General features: G+C 40.3%; 1 protein-coding gene across 1 annotated transcript in view; it reads right to left on the bottom strand.

Annotated features, from left to right (window-relative positions):
- Positions 1-3,978: 3,978 nt before the first annotated feature.
- MKX (mohawk homeobox) overlaps positions 3,979-19,812 on the bottom strand; it is a 49,115-nt gene continuing 33,281 nt past the window's right edge. The window contains exons 5-6 of the mRNA XM_071560056.1: positions 6,660-6,693; positions 3,979-6,551 (exon numbers count right to left, since the gene is read on the bottom strand). Of these exons, the coding sequence (XP_071416157.1) occupies positions 6,365-6,551; positions 6,660-6,693 (221 nt within the window). The 3' untranslated portion in view covers positions 3,979-6,364. The remainder of the gene's footprint in view (positions 6,552-6,659; positions 6,694-19,812) is intronic.

The following is a 19,812-nucleotide window of genomic DNA, read 5'->3' as shown; positions in this document are numbered from 1 at the left end:
CATTCTCCTGCTTCAGTCAGTGAAAAGATGGAAGTGCTGCAGAAGGTGATGCATGTGACTGAGATGAAATTTTAATGATGCTTAGCATCAGGTACCTACACTTCCTTCAGTGCATCATGTTGAGTGTGCCACTTACAAAACAGCACTGCTCTCTCCTATCACAGCAGTGGGGTGAGACAGTGAGGAACATGTCAAGATGGGATCCTCATCCCACATTTCCTGGTGTTTAGAGCATTCCCAGTGAAGCATCAGCTTTTCTGCATAGACCAAACTCAGGATGAGGCTTTTCTGGGGTCACACAGGAAGCCTGTAGCAGAAAAGTTCTTCACCAGCAAACTATCTTTCCTATGCTCAAGATAATGTGTCTTTACTGTAAAGAAATGTCCCTAATTTGTGGTTATTTACAGCACTGTAAATCAGGCACATGCCACAAAGTACCAATAAAAATTGTTTAAAATCAGCCTTAAATAGCTAAACTCTCAACAGCAGCTCATAAAATGAGACTTGGCAGTTCTTAGGTAGTTATGGTTAAATTGACAGTCCTTTTGGGAGTTAAGATAGCCAAAAGCAGTAGTAGTTAGGAGTGAAGTGATAGATGGTGGAACTTGTTGGTTGAAGAGCATCTATTGCACACCCTTGAGGCTTCATATGTTCACCGGCCCTAGAGTGGGAGAAGGGAGATACCAGACTTTGTCACTGAACACCAGTTTGTTGAGTCATACATCCTGTACAGCCCTAGAAATGGCATAGCGAGAAAAATGAGCTTTGGCCCGAAAGGTTCCATTGCTGCCTGCAGACTTTTCAGTCAGGAAGAAAGATAAAAGGACAGTCAAGTCCAAAGCAGGCCGAAAGTTAAAAAAATCTGGAGAAGGGACCAACACCACGAACAAAAAAAGCCCATCCATAAAGAAACCAGATCTCAGCTCCTTTTAAAAAGTCAGGTGCACAAGTTATATTAGCTTTGAGCCAGGTTTAACTTCCGCTGCCAATAACCACTTCCACTGCCAATAACCCAAGCTGACATAACAGCAACATTAAGAAGGTTTGAGTTTTTTCTCTGTTGCATTAGGCATTCGTGTCTCTTTTCCACTTCTTTTTTTTTCTTTTTATTTTTTTTCCCTCAAGGTACTTGTATTTTAGCCAACCACCTCCCTTCTTGTTAAACAAGAGGAGTTTCAAGATGGGGCCCAAACCTGAACACTGGCTCAGCAACCCAGCACTACGAAAGCTGTGGGTTTGGGTCTCAATTCTGCAGTGTGTCAACGCAGTACTTTCATGCAATTCAGCCTTTTGTACCATGCTTCATCTCCCTTTCCTGCTCCAGCTAACTAGGGTGGGTGTTTAAACAGAGCAGCTCCCAAATATCAACGTCCTCCTACACACAACAGCTCAGCCACACAAAGCTTTATTATTGTCCTCTTTGAAATGCTGCAAAGAGAAACTTGTGGACATAGTGAAAAAGCGAAGGCATAGAATAAGCAATGAACCAAAAACTGCACAGACGTATTCTCACCATGCTGAGTCCAGTGCATGCTCTGCTGGGGACCTTGGTGTAGCAGTTAAGGCTTGATGCCAAACTTGCTTACCCAGTTTCTGAACCAGGCCAGGTTTCTGTCTAGATGCCTCAAAATAGGCATGTAGTACTTGGCCATGGAAACATGACTTGGCCCTTGGACCTTCAAAAGTGTCTGAAACCCTATGAGGTCCTTTCTGATTCTCCAAGAGTCCCGTACATTGTTCATAGTAATACAGATATGAAAATGGGCTTAACATGCTTCAAGCTGTCACTGTGACTACTAAATTGGTGCACACTGGACTTCAGATCTGCTTGTGGAATACTAGAGGATCTGGTATTCTCAGTCTGTACCAAGTCTGGGCTCTATTTTCCTGCAAATAACAAGCCCAGTTTTAAAAAAGCACATTCAAACCGAGTGGAAGAACACTTGCAGTGAAGGTTTCATAGCAGAACATGGGGTTTCACAGGAAGAAATGCTGGGGTGTGTCAGAAACTCAGCCATGATAGAAAGACAGCTGTACCCTTCCTTTTGCCATATAGCAAGGGGGCATTGGAGGCAGTGCTCAGCCCCAGAAGAGTGGCAAGCTTTGCTGTTCTACTTTTCTCTCAAGGCAGTACCGGGATCACGGCTCTGTCAGGGCCACTCTGAGGTCCTCAAATTCTGAATAAGACTTGTATAGAACTCGTGGAGCTCAATTTATAGAAGTTTTTTTTGCAGCTTTGGAAAGTTGGATGACTAGGCACATTTACTCTCATCTTCAGCTCCACACAAGGGATTCACCAGCAGATACACCCATCTTGTCCAGCCCTTGGAAGCCATGGAGGGGAACGTGGCCCAGGACTTCCTCAAGACTGAAAGAAACAGAGGCATTATGGATCCTGAAAATCTCTGGGAGGATTCATGAAGGAGGATGTGAGTGTGGTGGCTGCAGTCCTACTACTTGGCAGTGCCTTGGTAGGGAGAATATGGTGTGCCTCACTGGCATGCTCCCTGACTGGCTCTGAGTGATTTCTCATGCCAGTATTCACTCACTGTGGTGAAACAGGGAGAGAGGGCAGTTGCCTGGAACTTCAGAGATCCCCAGGGCAGTCACAAACTGCTTTCCCTGGTGCAAGGCCACTAATGCAGAATTATTCCCACACTCTCTCTTATTGCTGGGGATGGCACAGGGGTACAAAGAAGGACTTTCTGAGCATTAAGAGTACAGTAAATTCAAGAAGCTTACGATTATTTTTATAATCAAAGCTGCTTCCTTTAATAGTATCTCATATTTGGTTCTCCACTGGTGGATCTCCACTGAGATTGTTGTGGATCTCCAGTGATGGATAGTTTAGGTAGATAAAAACATAATTCATCAAAGCCAGAGACCATAATCAAAACCTATCTGAGTAAAGAGATAATTAAGAAAGAGGTTTAAGACCACATAACCTTTCCCTTAGACAAAGCTAAATCATTCTTCCTTGCACAGTACAGATCTCCTACAGAGCTGGGAAGGGAGACTGTAATCTTGATCCAAATGTATATTCCAACTACTGAACTGAAAACTGGAGCTCCCCTTAGTCTCAGTGATTTATAAGATGTTGTGAGTCCTCAGCTATTTCAAATGATGTGACAGAGTAGATGGGAGCAGACTGAGTTGGTTTCTTCATGGCAGACTCAGGTACAAAGTAGATGCCAAGTAGCTCAGCATCATTAGTATGTGAGAGTTTCAGCGTGTTCCCAACAGCAAAAGTCAGGCTGTACATATTCCCTCAGGACTCACATACCAACTGAACATCCAGATCTCCACTGACATGTTGGATGGCCGAAGATGTTACAGCCATGTACAAAGACCACAGATTAACAAGAAATAAAGCCCCAAAGTGCTGATTGCCCACCAAACCTCAGCTATCACCCCTCCCATGCAAGCGGAGCTGAGGCACAAAAGTTAAGACCACTTGCACTGGGTCTCCACTATGATCACTGAGCTTTTGGCTGGGTTGATTGTATCTCCTCCACAGAGTGTCCACAGTCGAGTATGCAGGGGAACCGTAGGGTAATGTGGCCAAATGTAGCCTGTACTCCCCAAATCCCCTAAATAACCAAAGTCTTTCCCAACTCCACCAGTGATTCAGGTCAGTGACTAGATAAGCCTTTCCTCTGCACTGCTGCAGTGTGGAGGATTTATGAGCATCATGCCATGTTGTAATTAGCAGTCATTACCCTAACCTTGCTGCAGTCATTTTCATCAGGGATGCACTCAACCACTTCACAAAATTGCATACCACCAGGTGTGTTAATGAGAAGACAAATATTTCTGTTTCATCTTTGTCTATCACATGCTGGTATCCCAGCACAGAGAAACCCTGAACCCAGAAATCCAAATGCCTAAGGACAGATAAATGAATATTTAATTCAAACCAGCAAGATGTTGTTTGCAGTTATTTATTTTACTAAAATGATTACATATGTTGAAACAAAGAAGAGCAATAGTAATAATGATTGTTTTTCCAATATCATAAATAATTATTGAGTTTTCATCAGCTGTTGGCTCAGCACTGATCATGACTTTTGTTACTTAAAAAAAGACACACACATAATTCATTAGAATTTGTGTTTTCAGAAAACTCTAAAGCAGCAGTAGAAAAAATAAATTAAAGGAAACAGTAACAAGAAATTAGGCCAAGTATTTCTTAAATTTAAAACCCACTTGATGTGTTTTACAGTTATTCTTGTGCTTTGATCATTTGAAAAAAGAACAATTAACAAGATGTTTATACAATGGCTTATCTTCTCCAGTTTTACTTCAGAGAAGTCCCCAAAAATACCTTTTTTACATGACAAATTTTGTTGTCATTTATACAGACAAAACACTGAATATTTCTAACAGAAAAGTTTGTCAAAACCATGAATTTATTGTCACAAAATATTTAATATCAGAATAACTTACAATAGTATGAACAAAAGTGAAGTATTAACTCTGCTATTAGTTATAAACTCACATTATTATGTCAAAATCCAGTAAAGTATAAAAAAATTAATGTCATGGAATCTTAGACACATAATGATGCAAGTCAGTAAAACATATACTTCAACTGTTCATACAGTCACAACATACATTTCTTGCTTGGCACTTTTAAGTCAATGCAAATCAGCAATTTAGAAAACAAAGTAAAAATATATATGTACAAAATATTTTCATATCAAATAATTTTCATTGTACACTAAATAAACCCAACAACGTTATGTTACATCAAGGAGTTTTCTAAGAAGTCACACCAAGGCTGATATTTGCAATGTATCTTGACTACTTTAGTGCAACTGAAACAGCCTCGACTTGGAAGTTAATTTCATCATTAGCATAGTCCTGCTTCCACTGAAGTGGGAGTTCTGCCATTAAGCTCAGCAGGAGCAGAACTAAAGTCTTATCTTGTTCCTTGACGGCTCACCAAAAAGAGAAACAAGGAAAGGGGTAAGTAGGAAAAAACCTGACAGGATACCCACAGGAAAAAATCCAAATCCTAGCAACAATCAGCTCTTTTCCAGTTTTCTATAACCGATTTAGGAAATATTGATTTTGGCTTTGCCACTGTTTATTCAAGCACTGTAAACCTCATTAGACCATTGTTATATGACTTAAGAATAACTTGTACACCTCCAAATAAAATTTAAAAATAAACCTGGTTTTATGCTAGTTATTACACTCAATAGCAGTGAAATTTAGAGACGTGACATTTAATACATGGTTTAGTATCTTCTTAAAACCCTTCTGCCTTAAATGCTGAGATTTTTCAATCTTTCAGTTCTCATTTGTGATTCTAGCTTGGGCTTTGATAGTTTATATTATAGATTTTTCTCACTGAAATATGAAATGTCAATCAACTATCCTCATTTATGCAGTACACACAAAATAAAAATGTTTAAACCACATTAAAGTAGTAAGTTTCACTATGGAAACATTTTTGAGTTCCACTGCAAATAATAGATGGCACTATAGATTTAGTTTTGTACCAGAAGAACAAATCAATTTTACTTATATCAAAACTTCAGTAAGTCACTAATAAAGCTTTAAAATTATAGAAATTCGACTTGAATTTATAGCTAGTCTGGCTAATACCTTTTCAACTAGAAATCTTTAATGAACAACACAGCTGGGAGCATATGTATAAGTTCAAAAGAATCTGAACAATAAACTTATTTCCTAAATTTTTGTGTTCTAGAGTATTGCACTTTTCAAAGGAATGATTTTGGTATTTTAATATACTGCATATACAAGTAAGAAACATGCATAACAACCTCATTGTCACTTTGACAAAACATACTGTACATTTTTATAACACTGTTGATTAAAAAAGAGAGAGAGAATGATGTAACAATTTCATTAAGATTCATCAGTTTGTACAAGTCAAATAAGCACAACTCTCCAGGGCTTTCAGCAGTAATGTGTTTAGCCCTCGGCTGCTTAAGCCCACTTGGAATAATATACAAAGTTTAAGCATTATGGCATTGTCATTTTGAGGCATAACACTGTTGTACTATGCCCACGTTATAGCTTATTTTTTCAAAGCAAGGCACTTACTGTAATAGCAATGCAAACATCTTATGCGCACTTTGCTTAACATAAAATAAGTTAATGTTTTGATAAAAACAGGTTTTTTTATAATTTACATGCCTTTTACAGAAGCAATTGAACATTTCATTTAATACAATGGAAACGTCTGAGTCAAAAGGGACCTTATTTTTTTTAACTGACCATTCTGTAAAAGGGGAGCTGTTTTCCACATTTGCCTCATCTCTGTGACTCTGATTTTGCTGAAAACCAATCCAGTGAGGGAAATGTCCATTCGACATGAAAAAGGACACATCTCTTAAAACTGCTGAACTAATGGCACTTTAACAGTCTTTACTTCTGATATATGTGATGATTTCTGAATGATGCAGCTGGTGGTTCCCTGCAGTTTATCCTTCCCCTGGGCAAGGTTCGTTAGGGCCATAGCTGCGTTGATCTCCTTCCAGTATGTTTCATCTTTGCTGGTTCCTTTTCTGTTAGCTGCACTAGATTCAAGCAATAACAAATATTTACACATACAGCTTACATAACTAGATGATATCAGGAAAGCTGTAATAACAGCAATAACTTTGGAAAACTGCGAAGCCCCTTACCTTTCACACTTATTTGGTCCATTCTCCAGATTTTCTGAAAACAGGAAGAAAAAAAGGCTATTTTATTTTAATAGTTTTAAAAACAAGCATGTTCAGGGAATAGGCATGTTGAAAAATTACCCAAGATTTATTAAAAAATTGCTGCCAGATTTAAAATAAAATCTTTGCTTTGACACATATAAAGGATGAGCTTCATGAAAGCATCTGCCTCGAGAAAGATACACTGAGCTTGGAGCACATGCCAACTAAAAATGCTGTGGAGAGGTTCCCAAGACATGCCTTTACTAAAATAAGCTTTTGTGAAGCAGAACCTCACTAAGCCTCACCAGACCTGACTGGCAGAACTGGTGCTGGACCCTGCCGACCATATCCCACACCAGTCTATGTCAAGGGAAAAGTTATTTTGGTAATAGTGAGAATAAAGTTGGTCTTGAAGGTTCACCTACATTTTCCGGGGCGATAGAGCAGTTTTTAACATGAATCCCAAGGACATAAGGAATTGCAAAACCTAAAAATAAACATCAGCTTCATTGCCCTTCAGTGAATGCCTTCTTGTATGCACTAAAAATAGAACTCTCACCCGTGCACACACCATGTGTGTGGGTTTCAATGTGCCCCTTGCCCAGGATGTGCCTCAGTCCCAGAGGCCGCCTGAGAAGGATACAAGTAACAAGCACACCTGGTTAACAGCCTTCAAAGATGAAACTGCATCACAGGCATAAGCAACACATTTTCATCAAGAGTCTCATTTGTTCATTCATAAATCCTCACATTGCAGAGAAGCCAGAAATATTTACCAAGCAGAAATGTATAAGCTTTATTCAGTGGATTTGCTATCCTGACACAGAAATATATTACAGAGGAGCAAGAAGCCAATGTCCAACTGCAACACCTAGAAAAAGAAGTCAAACAAAAGGAACAGCAACAGCACAAGCACTAATGGCTACAAGACCCCAAAAGCCTCTAAACACAGCATAAATCTCATAAGCTAATGCACATCTTTATGAGACCAGATTCCCAACTACAAATCAACATGACTGCTGGATTTCCATTAGATTATTAGTTAAAAGTTGACCTGGTATTTAACAGAGCTTCCAGTGGAACAGGTACCAAAGCACATGGCAACCCTTGGTAACCCTTCACTTACGAGCAACCTTGCCCACCACAGTCCATCGTCTCATACAGCAGTAACTCAGCACTGCCCAGCACATGGGGGTGACCACTGGAGACCACAGCTGCACCAAAGATATGCATGGAGACCAGCTGTAATTTCAGAGGTCAAGCTGTTTGCCAAGCTGTTTGACTTAGCAGTCTTCCATCCTTCAGCAAAACAGCTTTATAAACAATTGTTCACAGGAGACTAAAGTTTAAGTTTTGTTTCAAAAACACACATCTTACATCAGTATCTTTTAAGCTCTCCTAGATCAATGTTTGAATGGGATTCAAAAGGGGGAAGTCCAATCTATGAAGAGGACAGTGAAAGAAAAAGAAACATTTGATCCAGAAAGAGATACTGAATGACACCAAAATTAGTCGACTTCACACTGTACTTAGCTACAAAGAATTTTTCAGCTCTGCTTCATTGTTTTTTTAGTTAGAGACAATTTTCAAAAAAAGGTTTGGACTGAATAGGTCAGTAGGCATAGAAATGGAAATGGCATGTAATAGAGAACATCACTGCCAGAGCAAACCTGGATATAAATACACTTCACTCAAGCATCTGTCAGTTTCTTTCACTGTTGGAAAATATTTCCTATGAACAAAAAAATTGCTTGTACAAACTTCTGAGGAAAGTAGGTGTGAATGGTGACACACATTCCAATTCCAGCATTCATTTGAAGGAGTATTTGCAAATATGTTTTACTGGTGCTCTAAAAGAAAGTGGCCAGCCCATGGTATATAAAAGCAGTAGCAAAACTAAAGAATAAAATCCAGGAGGAAAAAGCTGCCCATTCTTTAACTTTGCTGAAGATGTTTCCTGAATTATAAGTATTTTCTTATTCCATTCAGTTTTTATGTTTTCTTCAAATAATTTATATCAAAGAAACTCAAAACTGGCTTACAATAAAAGCACCATTGATAATTTGCAAAGCTCTTGTTAATAATTGCTGTAAAAGCATGTTAGTACAATGAAGTCTGTAAATCCATCGTTTCAAAGCACAGGCACCCTTTTTCTTTCCAAAAATTCTATTCTGCTATACCAAACCTCTGACAGCATACCCCAGTTTGCACTACCATAGCATCCAAGCAGCTCACATCTGTCTGAACTGCCCTTAGTGAAGGAAATAATTATTACCATCATTTTTTGGTTGGGGATAACCACACTGAGAGAGACAAAGACCATTCCTTACGATCTCCTTGACATCTTGCCAGTCAAACCATCTTGACCTAACTCAAAGCACAAGAGGGGTTCACCTCACATTCCTAAGTCACGTATCTTTATCCAGGCTACTTTTCCAGACTCCGCTCCTAAACAACAGAGATGTCTGTCCTTTAAGAAGTGGCTTCAGTCCACCTACCTCACATCACAGGCAAACATCCCCGAGTGCTGCTGCAAAGCCAGATGGCTAAGCAAGCCTTCTGTGGCCACTTCCTCGCACTTTTTCCCTTTGGACAGCATTACCATTCATGTGGATATGCTGTGAGCTGGATGAGGGGAGGACCGTATCTCTCCTTTGGATATCTAGTATATCCACAATCCGTATCTATATTTATGTATAGATATTTGGTATGCTGATAGTATAACTACAGCCTTAATGGCTTAGCTCAGCCTGGAAGAAAAGCAGTCTGGTCATGCCTGGCTCCTCACCCACCAGAGACAGAACATACATGACAAAATTTTGTCAAATTTGTAACAACAAAAAGAAAGTGAATGTTACCCAACATTTTCTTTTTCTTCATATGTCATAATCTATCTGCTCTACCCTCAACTACTAATTAAAGCTTTTGATATTTTACATATCTGCACCAGAATTTCCAAGTATATTTCAACTGTAAAGCAACATTTTGGTGAGATTGTTTCATGAAAATAGCCAAAGAACAGCATTTTCAAAAAAAAATTTCTTGACTATCGTACAACATGTTCCTAGATTTCTTCTCTGATGCAATGAGGAAATGGCGCAGGAGCTGGGTAACTTTGGAAATGGTGACAGAAGGAATGGAAAAATGATGCAGCATGCTGAATCTCACTGAACAGCCTCAGCTAAGGACTCACCCCAAAGCACATGCTGATGGGCACTTCACTCATGAGCTTTCTCTTTCTGCAAAATGCCAAGCACCCAACACGGAGAGTCAGAGAGCCTTCTTGCAAGGGAAAAGGGGGGAGGGAAAAAACCCTGAAAAACCAAACCCTGAAATGGCAAGCTTCTTATAGAGAAGAGAGAAAATGTAAAACAGAGTATGATATATATTCAGATCTGGAAAAAACCCCAACAACTACAACAGCTCCACCAAATTGCCCACCCAACAATACAGACCTCCACCACCTCAGTCCACAAAAACACCCCAAAAGACTCCCCCAAAAGACACCTGGCAAGACAGGAGAAAAAAACATTGACAAAAAATGTTTTCTTCCCAAACCAAACAGCTTTGAAGTGGTGGCAAGGCCTAACACTACCTGCATGGTGATAACATGTTCACTCAGCATCATCCATGAAGGAACCTGTCTGAAGTCCCTTCCACACCTGTTTTTATACTTGCTGTGATGTCAGATTATGGTATGGAATAATATACATACATATGTATATACACATATATACATATACACATATATACATATACACACACACATACACCCATAGCTAAACCCGTAACACATGAGAAGCAGCACTTTCTATGAGGCATCAAGGATGCACCACAGCTGTCCTCTCCAACACTGTGGTTCCCGTTAATCTCACACGCCTGAAGGGGCAGCCACCATTGGTCCCTTCTGAAGGAATGTGGCCATCTCAGTAGTTGGAACAAGGCAAGCTGTCACACAATTTTAAACCCCTATACATATGTCAAGCTTAGATCAATGTATCAAATGACTCCAGGAAAAGCCAGTGCTGATGAATTCTTGTATTCCACACTGTTCCCAGGACTAATTTCATGGGATAAACAATGACATTTACCCTACTACATACGTACATACATGCATACATACATCTCAACAGCATAACACTAGCCAGCACAAATAACTTGCCTGAACAAACTACAGTTGTGTTCAATAGTATATTTATCAATTGAAAGGCAAAAGAAGCTGCTGCTGAAGGTGCTTTGTTCTGTTTTAGAAGGGATTATGTTTCTTATCAAAGGACTTTAGTAGGCTTTCAGCATATATTGAGAACCTACAGTAAATCTATTTAATATTAAACATCAGAAACATCTTTTTGTTACATGTTTGGAAATCACTTAAATAGTTGTCATTTGCTCTACAACCAGGAAGTTTTAAACACTGTGAAAATGGAAACTCAATCATTTATCTTTAGGGTTTGTCATTTATACCTCACTTTCTGGTGCTTCATTCCACTCCCAGTTTCAGGCATCCAGAGAACCAGCTTTTGCCCGGCCAGGAATGTCTCATTCTGCTCTCAACATCCGCCCAAAGAAACCAGCAAGGCGGGATATTTGTTCCCTCATGTTTATAATAGGAAGTCACTATAAATCACTTACCAATGGAATCCTGTATACCTTTCCATTAGTATGAGTTTTCAGTATACAGTTTACTGTAGGATGTAGTGCCAGGAGTGAAGACACCAGACAATATCAGCTTTGTAATACAGCGTGGTATTTTTCAGGACTCACATAATTATAAATAATATACACGGCATTTTTTTTCACTATGAAATTTCTTCATAAATATTCACCAGCTTGTCCTGACAACTCTCTTGCAAGGTAGCTTGCATCCCCTTTTAGCAGAGATGTAAATGACCCTCAGAAATCTAAAGTCAACATGCACAGGCAAAATTCTGCCCATTTCAAAGGCATTTCACAACACAATTTTCAAGGACTTCTCTTATATTTAAAATGTTTTCTTTTGTTGTTCTGCTATCAGAAAGGCCACTCAAAGAAAGTGAACTCCAGGGTTCTTGAAGGCAAATCATCCTTTAACTCCACAGAAACATCACTTACCTCCAATTTACTACGTACAAAGGCTCTCTGGCTACATGGTGCTTGTGGCACATTCAAATATTTCAGAACAATTCAGGTTCTTATTGTTCACCACATCCAAATTAGTAATTTTTATATACTTGGACAACTTCAGAGGTATGCTAAGAAATGTTAATTACAGTTATATTTTATCCTTTGGATATAAGAATTCTGACCTAAGAATATTGTATGTGTGAGGTGATGAACTGACCTTACCTGAAGGCTCTGCCAGGAACAGCGAAGGCAACACCGGTCACCTACGTAGGACCAAGAAGCATCCACATTGCTCCCCCTCTTGCTCTTATATCCAGCTCAAGGTGAACTGCAACAACTGGCTTAAACCCTGCTTTGTATTATCCAGTAACACTGACAAAGCAAAGATGGCTTGAAATCAATGTGTGAATGAGAGAACGAGACAGAGAGAAAAGGGTATAGAACATTATGTAGTGGGGAAAAAATGGACACTAAAGTCAAGACAGAGTAGGTCAGTCTCACATGACCTTCGTATTTCTTGAAGCTACTTAAACATGTACAGATTCCTGATGAATTACACACCTTCTATTCTAGCTCAAAACAGAGGAGGACAAAAAAAGAGGACTGTTGGCCTCAAATGGTGAACACTGTAAAATATTTGCTGGTTCAATAAAAGGTCCCATATAACTTATCTTCATTTTAAAATTGGCAACACTATTCAGTTGTTTATCTTGCTGCCTCTCCTGAACTTCCTGTTGTTGGTTTTGGAGACTGGCTTAACATGTGTTGACCAGCATTTTCAAAACAAACAAGAGGAAAAATATGAACAGAAAATAAACTGGGGCATCTGAAAGAAAAATGAAGTTTATATGCGTGAGTAAATTAGTGATGAGATGAGGTATTTCTGTAGGTTACATACTCACACACAACCTCTCCTTGATTCCAGTAATTTCCAAACTGCAATTTCAGGGCACAAAAGACTTTCAGAGTTCTTTCTCTAAGAATAAAATTAGGTTAATTCGAATTAATATTTCTGTATTTGTCTGCATTGCTGCAGCTTCTTTACCCATGAAGGGATCCCAAAATAAACCATGAATCACACAACACCACTAACTTTCACCCACATTTGATGTGGGAAGGCATTGCAAGGCTGCTCAGCAATGCAAGGGAGGGGAAATTGTAGCCCAAAGTACCTTCCTCTTATAAGAAATGTCATTTAATCTTGGTGTAAAGACTGTAGCATCTTTAAAAAAACAAGAAAACTTCAGTTTCTCCAGCTTGACTTGGAGGAATCAGGAGTTGGCTGTCCCATGCTTACACTTGCAGGCTCCTGTTCTGAGCCTGATGTAGACAAATGAGTTTCTAAACCAGGATACTGCTCAGCCAGCAACCCACACTACCACAGGCTTTCTACACACAGACAGGACTCATCCCATCCAGTACTGAACCTCCTAAAATCCTTTCCTTTTTGCCCCATCCTCCCAGGTTTCCTCAGGGACAAGAGACCTATTAAGGAGGAATTATGGAGAAGTGCAGACAGGAAAGCTCATGCTGGAAGAGACTCCAAACCACAGAGTCTTCTACAGAAATATTCCCCACACTTGCTCTGGTGGCTGACCTCCTGCAGACCCTGGGCCACCTCCACAGGGGATCCGTTCAGTGTTGTCCCTTGTGAGGCCACTCCTGCCCAAAGCAGGTCCTGGGCTGGGAAGGTCTCTGTGAAACTGCCTTGTTGGGGCTGGCAGTGCTCATGCAGCAGAGCCCTTTGGTGGAGGGATGAAAGTCCCTGTTGGAGTTTCAGGTGACCTGTGGCTGCAGACACAGCAAGGCAGTGTGACCTGGGAGAGTGTATGATACTGATCACTGCTGGTCCGATCTCAGGGGGGTACTGGATTTCTACTGACAAAGATTTATTACTATACCTTTTAGTTAGGTGGGAGGAGGAAAGCTGTCAGAAACTTGCAGGAACAAGCTCTGGGCCCAGGCTCTAGAGAAAGCTCCCTTTCAGCAAAACTTTCTTCCAGGAGGAGGTTACAGAGCAGTTTGTAGTAAAGTCACCCCCACAACCTCCTTACCTCACTCCTTTGGCTTCACAGTGACAGCAAGTATAACAACTGACCTGTCATCAGCTGTTATGTCTTTTCAGATGAACAAACTGCATAATGACATTTTATGTTTACAGTGACAGCTAGAGTGAATAGTTTTCCCTGTTGACCCTGTGTTTTTTTTCCCAGGAACAGCTACAGCCCTGGTCTTCTATTGAGACCCACAGGTTGGGTTAGGTCTTGACAATGTTAGAAATATCCCTTTCCCATCATGCCCTAGGGCCAAGACTTTTCTGTGAAAATATTTTATTGAAATTTGCTTCTTGCACCAAAATTTCATATATAAGCTTTAACTGTGAAGGACTGCTACCACTCAAGTGTTTTTCCTGAATACCTGGGAACCCAAAGACTTTTTTACCCTGTGCAGCTTGGAGCCTGCTGCAGTGGGAGTAGGCATCTAGTTACATTTTAATATATGTGATTTTTTATAAAATGATTGTACATGCCCACAGAGACTGCAATAGGTGTGTTTTATAAATCATAAAAGAGAACTGAGTTTGAATTTCTATATTAATATTTGTATTAATAAATGCACTGAAAGCCTCACATAACAGTAGGTCTGGTGCAAATAGTCTTACACTCTGGAACTATGCACAAGAATGTAAGAATTTATGAATTAGCAAACTAGATTAAAACGTGGTGTAAATCACTTTATTGTTCAGGCTGTCATGGCTGGCTCTAAATTTCCCATGACCAGTGACAGTAAATTCTCCTTGGTGTGATGCAGGGCCCTGTGTGAGACTTGTTTTCTCAGTCAGACCTTAGCAGAGCTTATAATGGGAGCCAGGGCTGGGAAGTGTTGAGGCAAGCTGTTAACGAACTGATGGTTATGTGGTATTACTTTCTTTTCAAGTTTGCTGCAAAGCCGACTGAAATAAAATCTTTTCTCATTCAGTTGGCATGTAATTAGCAGTGCAATGTTGTCAGATTCCTTGGTGATAGTCTCCCATATGCATTTCACAACGGATATACGAACATCTGACCTGGGCTTCTTTTCTTTTATGTGTTATTTAGGAAGGCACTTACAGCATGCGCTGTGCTGACTGACGGGATGAAGTTGTTCATCCTCCTGCTGCAAACCTTTAGGGGTTAACTGTGAAAACCATGTTTGGCAGCAGATAAGGAGGAGGGTGAAATAAAGAAAAGAGGAGAAAGGGGAAGGGAAAGAGAAAAAACAAATAAAGGGAAGAGTGTGGGAGATCTTACAAAAATGACAAAACAGCAAATGAAGATTCATCAGGAAAAAGAAGAGTAAAGAATACAAAAGGAGAAAACATACCACTGTGTCAATTTTCTTCAGTTTTAATACAAAAATATCCTTTTCCCCCCCAGGAAACTTGCTGTTGTGCAGGCAGGCACGTTCAGGCTTTCACTCGGGATCTAAAGAGTTTAATTGGGAGCTCTTAAAAGTCTAAAATAAGGCTTTAAAAATAAAAAGCTAAAGGCAAATGCAGCCAGTATAAGCACTATTACACTCCAGCACGATTGTTTTTCATTTAAAAAGTGGGGTGAAAGGGAGGGTTTCAAAGCCATATTTCAACCCTAGGCTGACATTACAGCAGTAAAATCTGATTTTGTTATGCTAGTTGGCTGTGGGTTTGGGAGCAGACCCTACATATGTGGTGTAACATTATGATACGAATGCATGCACACAGGATATTTTCAGAAGCCTCTCACAGAATTTAGAGAAGTGTCCCCCATTCCTGTGGCTCCACTTGCAGAAGCCAGCTCCTCTTCTGCCCCTGGGAGCCAAGGAGGATCAGACATGGCATATGCTGCACAAAAGGCAATTTAAATTACAAGGTGCTGTATTTTCAGGCAAGTGGAAGAACTTCTAAGTTAATGCCAGAACCTATTTCCATGCTGTGCTTAGCCAGCAGCATGGAGTAAAGAATAGGTGAGTCATCTGAGAGAGGAAATTCTCAGTTTCTTTCACTTGCCTGTAAGATAAAGAACCAACTGACAAATATTATCTCTTAAAACACAGCTACATCCACCCACTGCATGGGGTAGTCAGATGTGCACAATGCTTAATACAGAATTATAGAATATCCTGAGCTGGAAGGGATCCACACAGATCATCGAAGTTCAACTCCTGGCCCTGCACAGGATGGCCAAAGAACCACACCATGTGCCTGAGAGTGTTATCTAAACACTTTTTGAACTTTGGTAGGATTGGTGCTGTGACCACTACCCTGGGGACCCTGTTCCAGTGCACAGTCACCCTTTGGGTGAAGAATCTTTTTCTAATACCTAATCTAAACTTTCCTTGACACATATGCAAATACAAAACCCCAGGTACCAAAGTGATGTCCCAAACTTAACACGCTCTGTGAGATTTCAAGAATAAAAATTTAGATAGGTTTTAAGAAAAGTTCATCAGCAGGGCTCCAACAATCAAACATAAAAATGGCTGTAAGCTGCAAAAGAGCCTTATGGTAACCCAGACAACTGTTGCACAACAGATCCTGCAAGTCCAGGGATTACATATAAAATTTTAAAAATTATTTATATCTCTAAGGAGATAGAGCTATTTTCAAATATATATATACCTGTACCTGTTTGTATTTTATGTGTGCATAAAAATGGGAAAGGACTCAGCAGTCTGCCTACACACTAAGCATACTATGAGATAAAGCAGTACAATCACACAGGGATTTTCTGTGGTCACTCCTTCCCAAAGGCACAGGATGGAGTTGTGCCAGGGCCAAATCCACAGTAGTAGGTAAGATCTTTCCCTGCACAACCTCAGTGCCATGGCACAGCAGCTCGGAGGCTATTGCAGGAACAGGACAAAAGAAGAGAAAGGACTGTCAGATGGATTTAACACCATCAAGTAAATCATGTTAGTGATAGACAGTGTTTCTGCTTGTGCTACAGGTTTGTGTGGGGCTCAGTTAGTTCTTCTCACTGACCTTTCCACAGAGGCCAGAGTACATTCCCATGTCCCTAGACTCCTACTGGATAGCATGGGCTCTCAACTTCAGCAGTGCTAAGTGCTCACAGGTACAAATAAGGTCAACAAGAGCATTGCTTTGCACACATACAAAACCATGAAATCATGAGCATCCACAAGGTCTTATGTATCTAACATTACTTCAAATTGTAATTGTTTGGTGCCTTGACTCCCCTTTTGTGAAATTCTACAGATGTCTTTTGAAACACCATTATTAAAGTTTGCAAAGGACCACGTGGAATGTATCAAATGGCACTGAACAACACATCATGAAATTAATCATCCTGTCCTCAGAGATGCCCACCTGCATTCACATTACTGTTTCAGTGGTAGAGAAGCAGCAAGGAGTGCTCAGTGAGGATATGAGCTGGGTTTTAAGGTATCTTTCAAACCAGGCCAGCTCACATATGTCAGAAAAATATCCCCTCATCTAGCTTGAAATGTGATAGGAATCCCTTTATTAAGCATCCTGAGGAGTTATTGTAACCTGGACAGAAAGCTGCAGTCACACACGTCCCTGACCATATGCAGAATAAACAGCAGAAATAAACACTTCTGAGTGAGCTGCAGGGGGAAGAGCTGTCCGTGGATTACTCTCATCTCCAATTGTACAAAAGTGATTTTAGTGTTTAATTGCATTATTTTTGAGTCAACTGTTTAGTTGTTTCCTTTGCTTTCTCTTGTGAAGCTATTGCAGTCGTCATACTCCTGCTCACCACAACTTGCACTGTTATTATTTCCATTACAGGATTTCTTCCCAAACCTAAATATTCCCAGACACGTTCTAAACAGGCCCTCAGAGATTCTAGTAAACTGGGAGGTATCTCAAGAAGGGCTGTGTTTTCAGTTTTCCTATTCACCAAGCAAGTGAGAGGCAGTGGAGCAAAGCACGTAAAACGGGGAAGGCTCTTGGAGCAGAAGAACAGCATGCCCAGAGTTATTCAGGAAGATGTGCCTATTTGCCAAGAGCTTTGAAGAAGCAGAAAGACTTCCTCCTTCTACTCCAAACATAATCTTGTGTTTAGAACGGTTCAAGTCCTAATGCACTGCAGTCCCAGTAACTCTGCAGGAGAATCATACTTAGAAGAGGTCAAAGCCTATCCTGGCTTTGTGGAGATTGGTGCAGTGTAGCATCTCAGCCAGACTAAGGTTGAATCCTCAAGGAGCAGCAAAACCTTAAAATTGCAGATGCTCACATATTGCAAGTTGTAAGTGCCCTTCACAGCGGAGTCTTTGCCTGAGACAGATGAGGCTCCTGCACTCTGAAGGAGCACGTATGGGAGGTCCTGAAACAGTAGTAGGCCAGTACTTAACATTGCAAAGGCCTTGGATGTGAACCGCTTTGTGGAAGAAGATGGAATTGCTGCTCTGGCAAAACATATGAATCTGTCTGTGATAACGGGAACAAGCAGGGATAATTGAACAAATATTTGCACTGACTGCCTTGTCAGGCCAGGGGAATTGCTACTGATATGATCTTTACTTTCAATGTTACTGTTTCTGACAGTCTTACAGACTTCACAGATGTTTATTGGCCACTGTATCATTCTTCAAGAATGTTGGCTCTTTTCCAAAACCTGAAGAGTCTGAATGTGAAGGGTTTTGTTATTCAAGACACACTGCTGCTTTTGGAGACAGTGATTTTTCAAGAACCCAGCAGGGAAGCATCGTCAACTGATAAGAACACAAGGGCTGGATTCAGACTTCTCAGCACTCAGGGCCTCAGCCACCACAGAGCAGGGCATGTGTATCCACGTGGCAGAGAGCACTTCCTGAGCCGGGACAGCAACGCTGCACCACATTAATGGACCTGTATCACAGCAAAGATCAGTGTGGAGAGACAGGGCTTGCTAGCTATCCTGACCTTGATATACTGCCTGCAGTTCTTGGTGTAGCACAACTGTGTGAATTACAGAGCCTCTGTGAAGCTCACTCCATGATCCTGCAGAGATTAGCTCTGTTCCATTCTGCTCCTCTAACTGCAGGACACACTGCATAACAACGAGGCTCATTCAGACCCTTTGCCATTCATCTCAGGAAGAGCAGCTCGCAAAGACGCAATTGCTGAGCTGTAGAGGACCCTAAGCCACAATATTTCAAGACAAACAGATTTGCTTTCAAATAGCGATTTTGAACCACGGGCAATATGCCCAGGCTGTTTCTCTGAGTGAAGATTCCAGTTCTCTGAGATCACTGCAAACAGCTCTCACGTGAAAAAGCTACACTGACCACTGCAAGCTGTACCTAAATAGAGACTACACTAAAATAGTAGTAATAATAACTGTGACAGTAATAACACACATTTTTTAAGTGAGTGATAAAAAGTCAACTGTTCCCTTTGTACTGACAAAATTATAAATTATTGAAGCACAATGTATTATTACTACAGGAAAAATGTACTGCCCAGAAGTATTAAACATATTTCTCCCCAAAAGGAACTGACACCTTGACCAGTGTAGCTCAAATCACAATAGTGGATGTGATCTAAAAGGAGTCAAAGCCAACAGCCTCCTCTAAAACCTAATCGAATTGCTGTCTATCATCAAAGACAATATTATCTAACGTAGACTCTCATAACATTTTTCCACAAAATAAGGTTAATACTGCTTAAAAAGGTCACACTGGTGCACAGATAACATGCTTCAAAAATATGTACGACAGGTGCAGAAGGCAATAATGTCGTATTTCCTCCATAATTTTTTTACATTAGCTCATACATGTTTTCCTGGAAGTCAGGAGATTTCTGTCAGGGAATTCTCTCCTTCAACAGTTTGCTGTGTTAGACTTAAAACACACATGCATATTTATGGTAAAGCCATATGGTATTTATGGTTAAATCAACTGACATACTTCAAAAATAAGAATTTTGATTAGTTTGGAAGCTCTGCAGATCAAAAACAACTCAGAAGCTTTATCAGCACATATAAATAAATAGTCTTCACTCCTGTTACCATATATTAAAAAAACAAACCACTTCACTCATCAGGGT

The sequence above is a fragment of the Pithys albifrons genome, chromosome 7 (genome assembly GCF_047495875.1).
Source record: "Pithys albifrons albifrons isolate INPA30051 chromosome 7, PitAlb_v1, whole genome shotgun sequence".
Taxonomy (NCBI): Eukaryota; Metazoa; Chordata; class Aves; order Passeriformes; family Thamnophilidae; genus Pithys; species Pithys albifrons.
The sequence above is the reverse complement of the archived record's forward strand: the minus strand, read 5'-3'. Positions and strand labels throughout refer to the sequence as shown.